This window comes from Lonchura striata, chromosome 1A, assembly GCF_050655825.1.
Source record: "Lonchura striata isolate lonStrDom1 chromosome 1A, ASM5065582v1, whole genome shotgun sequence".
Classification (NCBI taxonomy): domain Eukaryota; kingdom Metazoa; phylum Chordata; class Aves; order Passeriformes; family Estrildidae; genus Lonchura; species Lonchura striata.
Window position 1 is genome coordinate 28,268,973 of NC_140741.1, and position 14,585 is coordinate 28,283,557.

Here is a 14,585-nt window from a genome sequence, read left to right on the forward strand (position 1 = left end):
CAATCAGTATTTGTCACGTGTTACAGTAGTTTTCAAACTTAATGAGTTTTAATAACAGTGGAAACGGATGTCTTGAGAGGGGAAAAGCTGGTCTGTATTCTGAAAGAGTAGGTAGCTCGATAACTATATTTAAAATTATTCCACGTAACTAGTTAAAAGAAGGCAATATTTGATTGAAAGCTGGTTGCTAGAAAGCAAAATTAAAGGAACAGTATTTCTCCTCCAAATGTGGAATGGTGCCTAAAAATTTCAGGTCTTTGTTTACACATTTTTTTTTTGGCACAAATTCACAGGAATGAATCAGTTTGGTCAGATGAACATGCAGCTGTCACCGATGGGACCCCGGCAAACCCCTCCTCTTCAGCACCCTGGACAGCTAAGTCAGGCTGGGGCCATGAACCAGGTCAGTGTGCCTTCCCACCAGGGTCAAGTTCATGGCTTTGCTTCTCTTGTCTGTGGTTTCCGTAAAATCAATCAATAAAAGATATTTTAAAATAAAGCAATAATCACTTAGTAAAAATAAAGCAATCATCACTTCGTCTTTCTCTTGGCCCTTTGGTTTCTGTCCTTTTCTTCTTCTCTAATATCTGCCTGATATATAGTAAATCTTTAGATAATGGTAAGAATTGCCTAAAAAATAAGCTGAAGTGGCTTGTTGTTACATTTTTAAAACAAGGAACCAAAATAAATCTTAAGTTACAGTCCCAATCTGAAATCAATATCCTTTTACTTAGCTTTTAAGAGAAATAGTCATAAATTCTGTCTTTTGAAAAGAGCTATGAGCAGGTTTTTTACATTGTATACTACAGATAAGTGGCAAGCATCAACTTCTGCAAAAAGATGAATGTTTTTTGTTTTGTGTTTTTTTGTGGGTTTTTTTTTTGGTTTTTTGGGTTTTTTTTTTTGTTTGTTTGTTTGTTTGGTTTTTTTTTGGTAAAATATTATGAAGGTGTATGCACATTGTGTGAAATGAGTTGCTTTCTTTTCCACCAGATGGGATTTCCTTCACGTATGCAGCAACCAGGTGTTGGCCAGCCTTCTGGTCAGAATCAATTTCTACAACAGACTCAGTTCCCTGCTTCTTCCCCGGGAATGAACACAGCGAGCATGCCTATGACTCAGCCTGGCAATCAGACGCCAGTATCTCAAGTAAGTTTCTGATTTGTTGACGTGGTGTCAGTGGCCTTTGTCATAAACTGGTTATGATTGTTAAGTTTGTAGTAATGGAGAGCAACTTGTTTCCTTGAGAGACTTGTGGAATTATAAGAACCAAATTAGTTTATCGAGACTTTTCATTTTCCTGGTGTAGCACTGGGAATGGCAAGGTTGAAATATTGTTGACTTGTTCTCAGGCTTAAATTTAGGTGTTATAGACAAATTGTTTTAGGTTTTTTTTTTTATGGAGCAAAGAAGAAATTGTGACTTAGCATGCAAAGTTAAGATTCTCTTGCTGAACAGCGAAGCAGCAGAGCCTGAGAAATTAAGAGGTGGCAGGATAAGTCATAAAAAGGCATGTCTATCCAGGCTCATGTGTTGCTGGCTTTGGGGGATTAAGAGGGTTATCACTACTGAAGATCTGAACGTACAGTCTAGCAGTTTCCTTTCTGTCCTCTCCCTCTCCCTTTTCAGCAAGAACCTTTCAGGCCAGGAAGAAGTAGGGAACGTCAGTTTGCTTCTCATTGATGCTTCTTCCTAGTTTGCAGGCAAGATTATTGTGGAGTTACAGTTTTTTATCTTGACCAATACAATTTTTTTGTAATTTTATAATGGTAGAGTTAAAGCTGTACTTATTTGTGATGATAAATTCAGTTTCTAATCTTGGGGGTGGAGGCATGGGCACACTAAGTGTATTTGAATCAGTTTTTCACTGTGGTGCATTGTCCCATATTCAGGATGTACAAATCTGCAGTTTTAGAAAGAAATGTTTTGCAAACTGGGAGTGTAGGTGTGCCATTCTTTAAGTGTATCAACAAGTTCAAGTTATTCTATTGAAACTTCTGTAAGAGAGATGAATAAATTACAAAACAGCCTTATGTTTGTGTAGAACAAAATAAATCAAGTAGACCATTTCTGCTTTTGAAAGAGTTTTTAAAAGTGAAGCAGATGGTTTGTCACATTTCTAAAGTACACTGTGGGAAAGCAGACATTTGACAGTAATTTCTCTTGCTTTTCTATACCAAATCACTGCAAATGTGTACCTGTTTTCCCACAGGCACAAATGACCAGTGCTTCCTGTCCTGTGAACTCTCCTGCAATGGCTCCAGGTTCTCAAGGGAGCCATATTCACTGCCCACCTCTTCCACAGCCTCCCATGCACCAAAATTCTCCTTCTCCAGTACCTAGCCGAACCCCAACACCTCACCACACGCCCCCAGGCTTGGGATCACAGCAACAGCAGGCAGCAGCAGCTGCTGCCACCACTGCCCCCACACCTGCTCCTCAGGCAATGCCACCTGGACCGCAGTCCCAAACTATGCACCCCCCTCAAAGGCAGACTCCAACGCCTCCACAGGCACAGCTGCCTCCACAAGTCCAGCCTCCAGTTCCAGTTACCCCTTCTGCAGAGCAACAGCAGCAGCCTTTGTCACAGCAGAGCACGACTGCATCTGTTCCCACACCATCAGCACCGCTGCAACCTCAGCACCCCACAACACCTGTAAGGAAATACTTTAATTGTGCTTTCCCTGCAAATGTTTGTGTGTAAGGTTTAATTTTCAGTTGTCTGCTCCTGGCATATTTAATATTAAAACAGGGGGATTTTTTTATTTGGGGAGTAAACCTTTTCCATCAAGACAAGTTTGTAGATCATCTGCTGTTTCCAGAGAGGAAGTATTTTACAGAATTCTTGTACATGTTTTGAAATTCTCTTTGAAATGTGGCTGAGGCTTTTGGTTACGTATACATATGCACAGTACTTATACAATAGGGGAAACAATGCCATTTTCTGTAGACAAGGCCTTCTAGTGCATGCCTCTGATATATGTTTTCCAGTAGTTGAGGTTGTGGGACCACTGTATCCTTCAGGGAAAGCAAATAGAAGAGTATTAGAGTGCTTTTAAATTTGGTGGAAATGTAGCATAGGTAAAACATAGATTAGAAAAGGAGAACAGGTTCGTTGAAGCCCATTTGTAATGTGTTTTGTTCCCAGCTTTCACAACCAGCTGTGAGCATTGATGGGCAGGTATCCAACCCCCCATCCACCAGCAGCACAGAGGTGAACTCACAGCAGACTGTTCCAGAACAGCAGCAGCCACCCTTGCAGGAAGTGAAAATGGAAATTAAAACAGATGAAGGGGAACCAGAACAAACAGAGATGCAATTGGAGGAGAAATCTGAGGTGAGATTGTTGATCAGATATTGGAGTAGAATAGCTTCATCTAGTACTGCTGGATGCTTTCTGTCATTCCTTTCAGAATTCAGTGAGAGCTGTAGGTGCTACCTACTGCTGTTGCAGTTTTGACTGTTGTATTTTGTCTTATTCTGAAAGAAGGGTCTGTGTTTTCTGGTGAAATTGGGGTAGTAGAAGTCAGTGGCCACAGAAAGGACCATTATATTGTAGTTGCTATGAGGCTTTGCTTTGGTAAATGCCATTGTGAGGGTGCACTCGGGTCAGTCCTACAGCTGTTAAAATAGCAGATACTAGGATGAGGGGAAATGGCTTCAGGTTGTGCCAGGGGAGGTTCAGGTTGTATATTAGGAGAAGTTTCCTCACTGAAAGTGTTATCAAGCATTAGAACAAGCTGCCCAGGAAATGGTTGAGTCACCATTCATGGAGGTATTTAGATGATGTGTAGATGTGGTACTTTAGGATGTGGCATAGCAGTGGACTGGGCAGTGCCACATTGAAGGTATTTTCCAACCTAAATGATTCTATATGTACATGATGGGCTGATTTACTGGGCTTTGACAACTTGTCACTGAGGAGAGCCAGGAGTGTGGCTGCCAGTTGTATCATCCTGGTAGCTAAGCTGTATGAGAGGCTGTTAGAACTGCCTGAAGAGGTACCCATGCTGCTAAGCAGTGTTTAAAGATGCATTCTAACACATTTGCTCAAGTTTTAGGTGAGTTTGACTACAAAGGAGATAGAGTGAGTGGGCAGCATGACAGATAGGTTTAAAGGACAGAAATGTGGATGGGTGGCCAGGAGATTTAAGTGAAAGGCTCCAAACTGCTTTCCAGGCTAAAATAGAACCAGTTGCAGAGGAATGTAAACCAGACCCAATGGAGCAAGAAGAGAAGAAACCTGAAATTAAGACTGAAGTACCAGAGGGGGAAGAAAGACCTACTACTCCAGCAACTCAGTCTTCTCCAGCGGCTGGGCAGTCTAAGAAAAAAAGTAAGCAGAAAGACTGTTTTTACTTAAATTGACTGCATCTCCCTAGAGAAATCTCTGAAGAGGAAAAAAAAAATGGGGCTTTCCTTTTTGGTACTTAGTGGATTATGTGGTACTTATATGGATTGTTCCTTGTGGCTTTTGGACAAAAATATCTAATAATACATGTGCTTATAATTGGCTTTGGGCAAGTTCTTTAAGCCTTTAGAATTAGACACTAAGCCGTAGTAAAATTGTCAATACAATGGAGATTTGAAATACTCAGTTACAAATTCTCTAGACAATATTTTGTCTTGTGGCCTCCAAGAAGGGATGTATCTGGTATGTGAACCATCTCTACTTATCAATGTTGTCTTATGATCACCTTTTCTTCAGGTGATCATTTTAATATCCTCCTCTGGACTCAGTGTTGCAGAGGATAAACAAGCCATGCTTAAGTACCTCAAACCCATTGTCTGTCTGTCTTTTTCCACAGACATCACATTTTCTAGCAGGCTTCTTCCTTCCAGCTGTTTCTGTTATCTTTCTAATGTTGATTATTTTCCAAAGTTTTCAAGCCAGAAGAGTTGCGGCAGGCACTTATGCCAACACTGGAGGCACTTTACCGTCAGGATCCAGAGTCTCTTCCATTTCGACAGCCTGTGGATCCCCAACTATTAGGAATTCCTGTGAGTGTCTTAGCAAGATAATCTCCTGGTTTAATTCAAAACTACTGTATTCTGACATACCTGTTTGAGAACAGCTTACATCTGTCTTCTTAACATCTTCATATTGATGTTTGGGGAGGTTTAACTTAGGCAGTGGAACATACAAGGTCTGACTTAGGGAAGTTTGTTTCGTTCTGTATTTCTTTTACTAAATAAGCAGATATAGCATGCACTGGAATGATTTGCCAACAGAACCCCAGTGCTGTATGGCCTTTTTATGGTTGTTGCTTCATGTTGTGATGCTCTTATTGCTGAATTTCATAGTTTTCTCATAATGTATAAATATTTTCTGAAGATGTGGGAAATTAGGCAGATAAAACCCACTTAAATGTCCATTAATGATTGTTATTTATTATAGGAAAGGAATAAACAATTTAAGTTAGATGTTTGTTTACATTAAACTTTCTGCTTGTTTTAGAATTGTCTTGAAGACAACTATCATTCAAGGATCTGTGTTTTTAAACTCTCTGAATTGACCACACAAGTTTACAAAATATAAACAAATACATAGACATAGAAGTCTTCTTTAAATACTTCAGGTGATTTTTTTGCCTGAAAAAATTTTTATTTGTTATTGGTGTGGGGGTTTTTTTAAGGCAGATGCAAAATTTCAAGGCCTGCTGTATTACAAGCATTTATGCACTTGCTAATATTTTTACCAAACTTTCAATTGACTGTCATTCTGCAGACTTTTGTAGATGTTGCTCCGTAATAAATGATGGATTGGAAAAGGGCATTCTTTAGAGGACACATAAGTTTTAGCATAGGGTAAAGTTATTTATTTTTGTTAGATTTTCTGGGCTACCGAAAACAGTTGCTTTATATTAATGTTCTTATGTAAGTCTTTGGATTGCAATGGCTGCAAAAACATTGGCATTTTCTATTTGTAATACTTGTTTTGCTGATTAAAATTAGAGTGACTTGTTTTCATTAGTTGTGAATGAGCAGCAGCACCTGAGAAATAAAGGAACAATGAAAAGGAAGCACTGGGGAATTATATGGTATTACTTAGAGATTGCATTCTGTGTGTCACAACCAGTTTGACAATCAAGTCAGGGAGGAACCTGTTTTTCTTGATGAGAATTTATACGTTGAGAATACACATGCTGTCATGTTACAACATAGTTCTCTAGCAGGGTTTTGATGTACTGTGTTTACTTGCAGGATTATTTTGACATAGTGAAGAACCCCATGGATCTTTCTACTATCAAGAGAAAGCTGGACACAGGACAGTATCAGGAACCGTGGCAGTATGTAGATGACATCTGGCTCATGTTCAATAATGCCTGGCTGTATAACCGCAAAACATCCCGGGTATACAAGTACTGTTCCAAACTGGCAGAGGTGTTTGAGCAAGAAATTGACCCAGTTATGCAGAGCCTTGGTTATTGCTGCGGAAGAAAGGTAAGAAAGTAAATATCTTTAGTCTGTTACTTGCTTCCTTGAATTGAAGGGGTAAAATATAGCAGTTGCAGTTGTTATTAGTTATGGTGTGTCAAAAATTTCTGAAGTTTACCAGGATTTAACAATCCCAAGTAATCTGAATTTGAGCATTTTGTGGCTCTTCTAATTCTATCTAGTCCTTAACAATCTATTTGTATGTAAGCCCTTGGGGGAAAAAAGTTGGCTACAGAAGGCTTATTTTGATTGGGACAATCTTTTGCTGTTGCAAATAAAACAGGTGTGTTTTTATTACTTCAGAAGTTCTATATTTCGCTGTATATTGAAATTCCGTTTCCCTTGTTTTGATGTGCTTTCTGTCTTTGGAGAGGAGTTAAATTGAGAATAAAAGCCCACTCAATGTCTTTCGTGACTAGCACTTCACACACTTTACTGTACAGAGATCTGTGCACAGAGTAAGGTGGAAGTGTTCACTGTCTGGGTCACACTTGCTTCCCATGGAGAGCAAGTGAAAATATGTGAGTACTAAGGTGACCTATTCCTCTTTGCAGTTGGAGTTCTCGCCACAGACTTTGTGTTGCTATGGCAAACAGCTATGCACGATCCCTCGAGATGCCACTTACTACAGTTACCAGAACAGGTAAGGAAAACTCAGCTGGTGCAGTTTTCTGCATGCTGCAATCAGTCTGTTATAGGCATGCATGTATTTACATAGACACCGTCTTTATATGTGTTTACACTTTTATGTTTTAAAATAAAATTTTTTGCTAGAAGTGCTTTTGAATAGTTTGCCTTTTGTGCTAATAAGGATTTCTTTGAGCAAAAGTTCACTGCAGCCTTTGCTCTTCCCTCCTTTGTTTGCAGAAATGTGATGTCTTACTACAGTTTGATCCTGCAGTTAATTAAATCTTCAATTACCTACAAATCATATGTACAAGTCTGTTGCCTTTACTTCCTACTGTGCAGCAGAATTTTTCATGCAGAACACTGAGCAGACTATGCAGAAAGTGTATTAATGCTCATAATACATATTGGTTTTGGCAAGTCTGGTTTTTCTTGTGATTTTAACGCCAAAGAGCAAACTTACCTATGTATTGCACATCTTAACTGGAAGATCTGTGTATTCAGATCTTCAGCAGATTGATGCTTGCTTTTTCTCACAAAGTTTCTTAAAGGGAATTGTCTTGGCAGTAGCTATCGGTAGCTCTGTAAAATGCTGTCCCTTCTACAGCTCTTTTGAGTATCCTTTTTTACTTGGGGCTTATTAAAGAATTTAAATTTACTTGACTTCTGAAGGGATGTTTCTTGGTAGTCATCTCTGAAGGTCATCTCTGGGGAAGTGAGGCAGGAAGAAACAGGCAAACACATGCTTTAACATTGCCATATTCCATTGCCTGTCATCAGAATCTACCTATTAGAGCAGAGAAAACTGCTTAACTCCAAGATCGATCAATTTATTTCGTTTCTGCACTCCATTCATTCCAAAACCTCAAACAAACAAACAAACCAGAATGACAAAAACATGAAGGATTTTACCTGAAAGCCAAAATTTTCCAAGAATTGTGGTTCCCTTAAGCACCTGGATGAAAGCAATCAAAGATTACACAAGTTACATCTTAACCTTTTAAAACTTCATAAAGGTTTATAGCAGCAAATGATGGTTTTTAAGCTTCTCCTACTTCTTTAGTCCTATAATACCCCACAATAGCTATAGACATGTATGCAGTGTAGAGCTTGTCATGTCAGTATCTTCTGCTTAAGTTTGTCCATAAGCAAGTAGTAGATGAACCAAAATACTATTGCTCAGAAATCTGACAGTTGACATGTTTTCAAATGTTAGAAGGGAATGTTTGCATTGTAACAGGTGCCTACATGTGACTTGTAGATTACATCATATATACAGATGCATATATCTATAGATTGAAATGTATAATTCCAGAAGTACTGTTCTCCGCATCATCTCAGTTGAAAACTGGGAAAGGAGGTTCAGATGTGTCTTTTTAGCCTAACAGTTGCTAATATCATAGTGTGGCTTTATAATGAACTTGTTTGCATTTTATATTTATATTTTAGCTGTTTTGTGCACTCAATTAGCATGCCTTATAATGGAGAAGCCATAGCTTTAGAACATTTTTGAAGGCTAGGGTAGAATCTTGAATTAATCTCTACTTTATTGAAGTACAAATGAAATCTTTCTCTGTAATGCTTGCTGTAGTGATGGCTGAACTGTTCTATGTGCAGACTGGTCTATGGCAGAGTCATATCCATGTAGAGCATTATGTGTCTAGTTAATGTTAGTTAACATGGAGTTTGACAGTTCTATTAGTCTGTAAGAATTTTAAGGACAGATTTTATTGTTCCTAAAGTTTCTGATATTTAGCTTTTCCTTTCAACTGGGAGGGAATTCTGTGGCCTTTTAGCATTTGTACATTTGAGATGGAAGACTACCTCTCTTCCATTGATCTCCTGCAGATCCTCCTCCCAACAGAACTGCTGTGCTGATATACAAGTCAGAGTAGCAGTTCCTTCCTTCTGCTCTTTCCCCTGTCTCATTTTAATTCTTTGCTGTACGTGGCATGGATTATTAAAATGAAGAGGGTATGGGTATGCTAAAATAGAATACTCTTGTTTAATTTGTTTTTATCGTTTGCTGCTTGTGAACCCATTTGAGAGATTTAATGCTAATCTGTGCTTTGCCTTGGCTTTCTGCTTTGTGTTGTCTTGTCTTGCTTCTATGTTTTTGTCCTGCAAACCCCCATTTATTTGTTTGTGTGTGTGTTGTTTTTTTAATTTCTCCTTCATGCTTGTCATTGTCTGCACTTGGCTTTGATTGCGCAAAAAAAAATTCCAAATCAAAAAACCAAACCAACCAAACACAATGTGGGGCCCATAAATCTGCATCATTGAATATCCTTGTCGCCGTTGATGACCTGCTCTCTGCTCCTGTCCCTTCCTTGGCCTGCTGTGATTGGTGGCTCCGTTGCTTGACTTGGGCTGTGTTGTGTGGACGGAGCAGTTCACCCAAATATGGCCTTCTTGCTGACAGGTATCATTTCTGTGAGAAGTGCTTCAACGAAATCCAAGGGGAGAGCGTTTCTCTGGGAGATGACCCATCACAACCTCAAACGTGAGTTATTTGTATTTGCTTGGGCTGTGCTTTCATCAGTGGTATCATGGCCTGCAGTGCCTTCTCTAGGGTAGGGGGGTTCAGCTCTAGGTTTTTAGGCTAGTTGAAGGTGGAAGGTACATCCTTCATAAAAGCCTGGACTTAGCCTTGTCTTTCAAGCCTGGACTAACTGAACTAGTAAAAAATAAGCACTTAGTGCTTAAAATTGCAACTGTACAAATAGAAGGGAAAGAAGAAGATGGCTTTTACCCTGAAGAAAGTGCGAGTATTCTACTGCAGAGAAATAACCATGCCTGCAGGCAAGTGACAGACATAGCTTGAAACATCAGACATACCATTTTCTTTATACCCTAGCTATGCCATTAAACTTGTATTCAACATCAGGTTGTTTTTCATCCAAACCATAAGCAGGCAACCTCCTTTTGCAACACAAACATTTCACTATAGGAATGCTATCAGTCTATGAGAAATGCTGTGCAGTAGTTGAGGACACAAAAAAAAGGCCGTGCATGGATTTTACCATGTTGGTGGCAAACTCTTGGGGCAGTCTCTGATTTTGCTGTGTCCTCCTCATATCTCCCCTCAAAAAGATCTTAAAACAGAATTTTTGGAGGAAGCCCTTGAGGGACAAATGGGTGCCAAGCAGTTACTCTTTGAGCTATACAAGAAATCCCTTTGGAGGAAGGCAATGCAACAACCCTGCAGGTAGAGCAAAATGAGAAGTTCAAGAAAAGTCTGAAGCCAGAGGGAGAGTTGTTGAAGTTGGTAATTGAACAAACTGAGTTAACTTTTATTTGGAACCAGATCCTGGATGCACTAATGGATGCATACAGAACAGTACTGGAAGTATCTGTTTGGGCTTGGGATGATGTACTGAAGTGTACTGAAAGAGGGTAGATGGAGATTAGATACAACAAAGAAGTGCTTCACTATGAGGGTGGTGAGGCACTGGAACAGATGGCACAAACAAGTTCTGGATGCTCCATCACTGGAAGTGTTAAAGGACAGGTTGAATGTAACTCTGAGCTACTTGGTCTAGTGGAAGGTGTTCCGGATAATGGCAGGGGGTGATGATCAATTAAGGTCCCTCCCAGACCAAACTATCCTAGGATTCAGTGACTTGCCTTTCTGGAAGGAAAAAGGAAGAAATAATGTTATGTGCTGGTCAGTACAGTGGGCCATTTAATGTTCCTGTGGATAGATGGATTGCTATTCTAGTAGAAGCAAAGATCCAAAATTCAATCAATATAATGTCAGAGAATACATAATAGGAATATATATGGTGGGTCCTGTTTAAGTTCCATGGACCATATTATAAGAATAATTTGAATTTAGCTATTTAACGTCATCATTTATTTTATAAGGACCTTCAAGTATTCTGCAGGTGGCATGATTCAGAATAAATACTGAAATAAGAGGAGATAGGAAGGTTAATTAATCTCATGCAAGTTGGAGTGCGTCTGTGTCATTGCTTCTCAGAGAGGGACATACTGATCTTCTCATGTTATGCATAACACTCCTTGGGGTAAATTCTCACAGATTTGAGTATTGTATGTTCTGAACCAGGTCGTTTAAAACTTCTGTCAAAAAGATGAAATTTTAGGCCTTGAAACTGATGTAGAGACAGTAGAGATAATGTACAGTAATGGCTGGGATTGCAGGGTTTGGAAGCTGATATTTATCCTTTGAAGTTGATGGAGGACAGCTAGGGGAATCTGAAAAAAGATAATCTACCTTTCTCAGTAATCAAAGATAATTGGAATTCTCTGCCTGCAGAATATGGGAGGCATATCAAGTAGTCTTTTCACCATTAAATACTGATCAGACCTATCCAAAACCTGAATTGTCAGCAAGCTTTAATATTTATCCTGTAGTAAAACTGAATAAGGGAACAATGTTGTTCTCTACAAGAGAAAAATAATGTTTTCCACAGACAAAGTGGGGTGGCATACACTTCAGTTGTCTGTCACTGTGTAAAATATAATTACTTTCCTTGTAGTGCTAGAGAGTATATAAAAACGTTGCTTGTACTTTTGTCTTGGTTTGTGGATAGATGTGATATTGCATGAATGTTTGTCTTAAAACTGAGTTTTATTGCCTGTTTCTCCATAGCACAATAAACAAAGAACAGTTTTCAAAAAGGAAAAATGATACACTGGATCCTGAGCTGTAAGTATTGCTGTCACTCTGAGTGATCCCCATTTTATTATAAATACCTGTTAAGATACATGTTATTCATTCACCATCAGCTTTGCCTTTGAACGTTTTTGATTTCATGTAGTTAGTTGGTAGAGGCTGCTCAGTAATCAGCAGATCTGGCATTCAGTGCTGAGAACACGAACCACTATGGCTGTGCTTGAGAAATATGTAACACTGGATGTATGGGCTGAAATGACTCCATTTTGTTGTCTTGCATGTAGATTCAACAAAAGGATGAATGCAGATAGCTCTGCTTTGAAACTTTGTTGTGGCAAATGGTCAAGTCTCAGAACTGGTTTGAGTCATTTGGCAGTAGCTCTTAGTGCTGTTGGTGTTTCTAGTTGCTGCATTTTACAGGCAGCTGTACTAAAAGGAAAAGTTGCTATATTTTGAATAAGCCAGTTATTCTGTACTACTTCGAAAGCAGAGCTGTAGTCATTCAGTAGCATTAAGATGATGGTGACTCAGCTGCTTTTCTTGGTATTCCTGAAGTTTTTTGAAGCTGTTTGACATGGTCCTGCATCATACACACCTATTGCTGCTGTTTTGCAAACATTATCTCAGTTCTCAAATGAATGAGGAATTTATTGTTCCCACACCATCCTTCTAAAGGCACAAGGGTCAGCCAGTTCTTCTGTTTTACGAGGGCTGTGGGAAGGAGAATAGTAGCTTGATTCATAACTTTTCTTTCCTTTTGTTAAAGTGAAGGTAGAATATAAGCCTAACACACAGTGTGATAGCACATGCTCTACACAGATTACAAGTCTTCATTCAAAGTCTGAAACTTTTAAGACAGGCATGTTCAAAAGGAGTCAGATTGTCCCAAAACCTGAAGCAACCTTAGGTATTTTGGATAATTCTATTCACCAACATCTGGGAACTAAACCATGCAATGTGTCTCAGTTGTCCTTAAATCTCTGCTAATTTTCTGAAGGTGACTTTGGTATTTGATTCTTGTTCTTTCTTCCCACCTTTCTGCAGTATATTTGCAATATACCTCAGGGTTCAAGCATAGTGGGGCAACTAACAGCCAAGTAGTTCACATGGTTCTTCCTTTCTGACATGTGCAAATCCATTTTTCTCTGCCCTTTATAGCGACAAGCAGTTTACAGATCTATATCCTTAAAAGGGCTTCACTTGGAAAAAAAAAAGAGTGGATGGTGGTAAGACAAGCAAATGGTAATAAAATATCCCTGCATAGTCTGTCTGACTTGAGCTGGCAGGTTCTTAATTTGTTCTGAAGGCTGTTCTCAGCATAGATGTTTCCTCTGTGTTAGACTCAAAAGCCTGAATGCTAGAAGTGCTCTAATAAAGTACTACAAAATACACAAGCAAGAAATTATTCTATTAACCTTTGCTTCCTTTTGCCTTTTTTGCTTTGTACAGATTTGTTGAATGTATAGAGTGTGGAAGAAAAATGCACCAGATATGTGTTCTTCATAATGAGATAATCTGGCCTTCTGGGTGAGGAATTTCTCCTTATTAAGTAGATAGCATGTTTACTATTTGGTAGAGCTTATGTATAAACTTCCTTATATTGGTTATATTTAAAAAACTGTTTAATGGAAGAAGTTACAGTCCCTGAAAATTTTATACAATCTATAGGGTAATATCAAATTTATATGGTATGTTTTACAGTGTAGTGTGTCAAGTTTTCTGATCTTCAATGTTTCCAATGCTCCTTTGTGTAGAAAAGAGAATTTCAGCCTTTTATGTTTAGTGATGCTAGCCTTTCATGAAAAGATGTTTTTAGTTCTGGTAACAATTTCAGATTGATCTGTTTTCTGTACAAATCATGTTCTTCATCATCTTCAAAAATTTTTGTAACAAGGATTTAAGAGGCGAGTCAACTTTTTTGACCTCAGTGATCAGATTAAATTTAAATTTAAAAGATATAGTTTTCTTTAAATGCTCCATGGTTCTTGATCCACACGTGTTTTCTTCTGATCAATTTAAAAACTTCTAAAATAATGATGAATTATATGTTGAAAAAGTTTTACAACAGCTTAAATGTCCCATTTCTTGTCCAAAAAGTGTGAGTTTAGCATTCTGTTATCACATCCACATTGCAGCAGAAGAGGGTGGATGTCCTGTAAGTGAGGAAGAATCATAGAATTATTTCAGTCTACAGTGTATTTGGCATTTAGAAAAAAAGATCAGCCTTATGCTTGGTGTTGCAATGTCTTACCATGATCAGAGACAGCAGTTTGAGCCTATTTGCACAAAGAATACTTTGAGCTGATATTATCAGACCTACCAGTGGAGACTTCCCTGGGCTTTCCAGTGGTGATGCGAGCAACGGGCAGGGCATGCAGCACCTGGAGCTTAGATCCTCCTCTGCAGCTCTGAACCAGCTGGGCTGTTCTTTGTGTTTTTATTTCAAATTTCAGTTAAGCTATTTTCCAGATCAGATAAAATCTGGTGAAAGATTTTGCTTCTAATTGTAGGATGCTAGAGAACTTGGTGGTCTGACTTGGGGTGACTTCATGTTCTCTGTTTTTTGCTTCAGCTTTGTTTGTGATGGCTGCCTAAAGAAAACAGGACGAACCAGGAAAGAGAACAAATTTTCTGCTAAAAGTAAGTTTCTGGCACTTTCCCAAAAAAATTAAATATGTTAAGAATGGGGAAGAGGTGGCTTTTATGCTTGTGTTTTATTTAAGTTTTTTAAGAGCTCAAGGAGGATACTTTTGGTCAGTTTTAACCATCACTTCTGTAGTGTTCAGAGTGTTTGCATTCACAGGCAGAAGTGTTAGTTAACATTCTGTTTTAGAGGGCTAACAAACTGTTTTAGAGCACTTCCATTATTGAAATATATTCT

General features: G+C 38.7%; 1 protein-coding gene across 1 annotated transcript in view; it reads left to right on the forward strand.

The window, feature by feature from the left end:
* EP300 (EP300 lysine acetyltransferase) overlaps nt 1–14,585 on the forward strand; it is a 59,887-nt gene that overhangs the window by 34,236 nt on the left and 11,066 nt on the right. The window contains exons 12-23 of the mRNA XM_021552832.3: nt 294–403; nt 994–1,149; nt 2,213–2,656; nt 3,149–3,337; nt 4,180–4,336; nt 4,883–5,001; nt 6,205–6,444; nt 6,993–7,081; nt 9,488–9,568; nt 11,681–11,737; nt 13,154–13,231; nt 14,277–14,344. Coding sequence (XP_021408507.1) covers nt 294–403; nt 994–1,149; nt 2,213–2,656; nt 3,149–3,337; nt 4,180–4,336; nt 4,883–5,001; nt 6,205–6,444; nt 6,993–7,081; nt 9,488–9,568; nt 11,681–11,737; nt 13,154–13,231; nt 14,277–14,344 — 1,788 coding nt within the window. The remainder of the gene's footprint in view (nt 1–293; nt 404–993; nt 1,150–2,212; nt 2,657–3,148; nt 3,338–4,179; nt 4,337–4,882; nt 5,002–6,204; nt 6,445–6,992; nt 7,082–9,487; nt 9,569–11,680; nt 11,738–13,153; nt 13,232–14,276; nt 14,345–14,585) is intronic.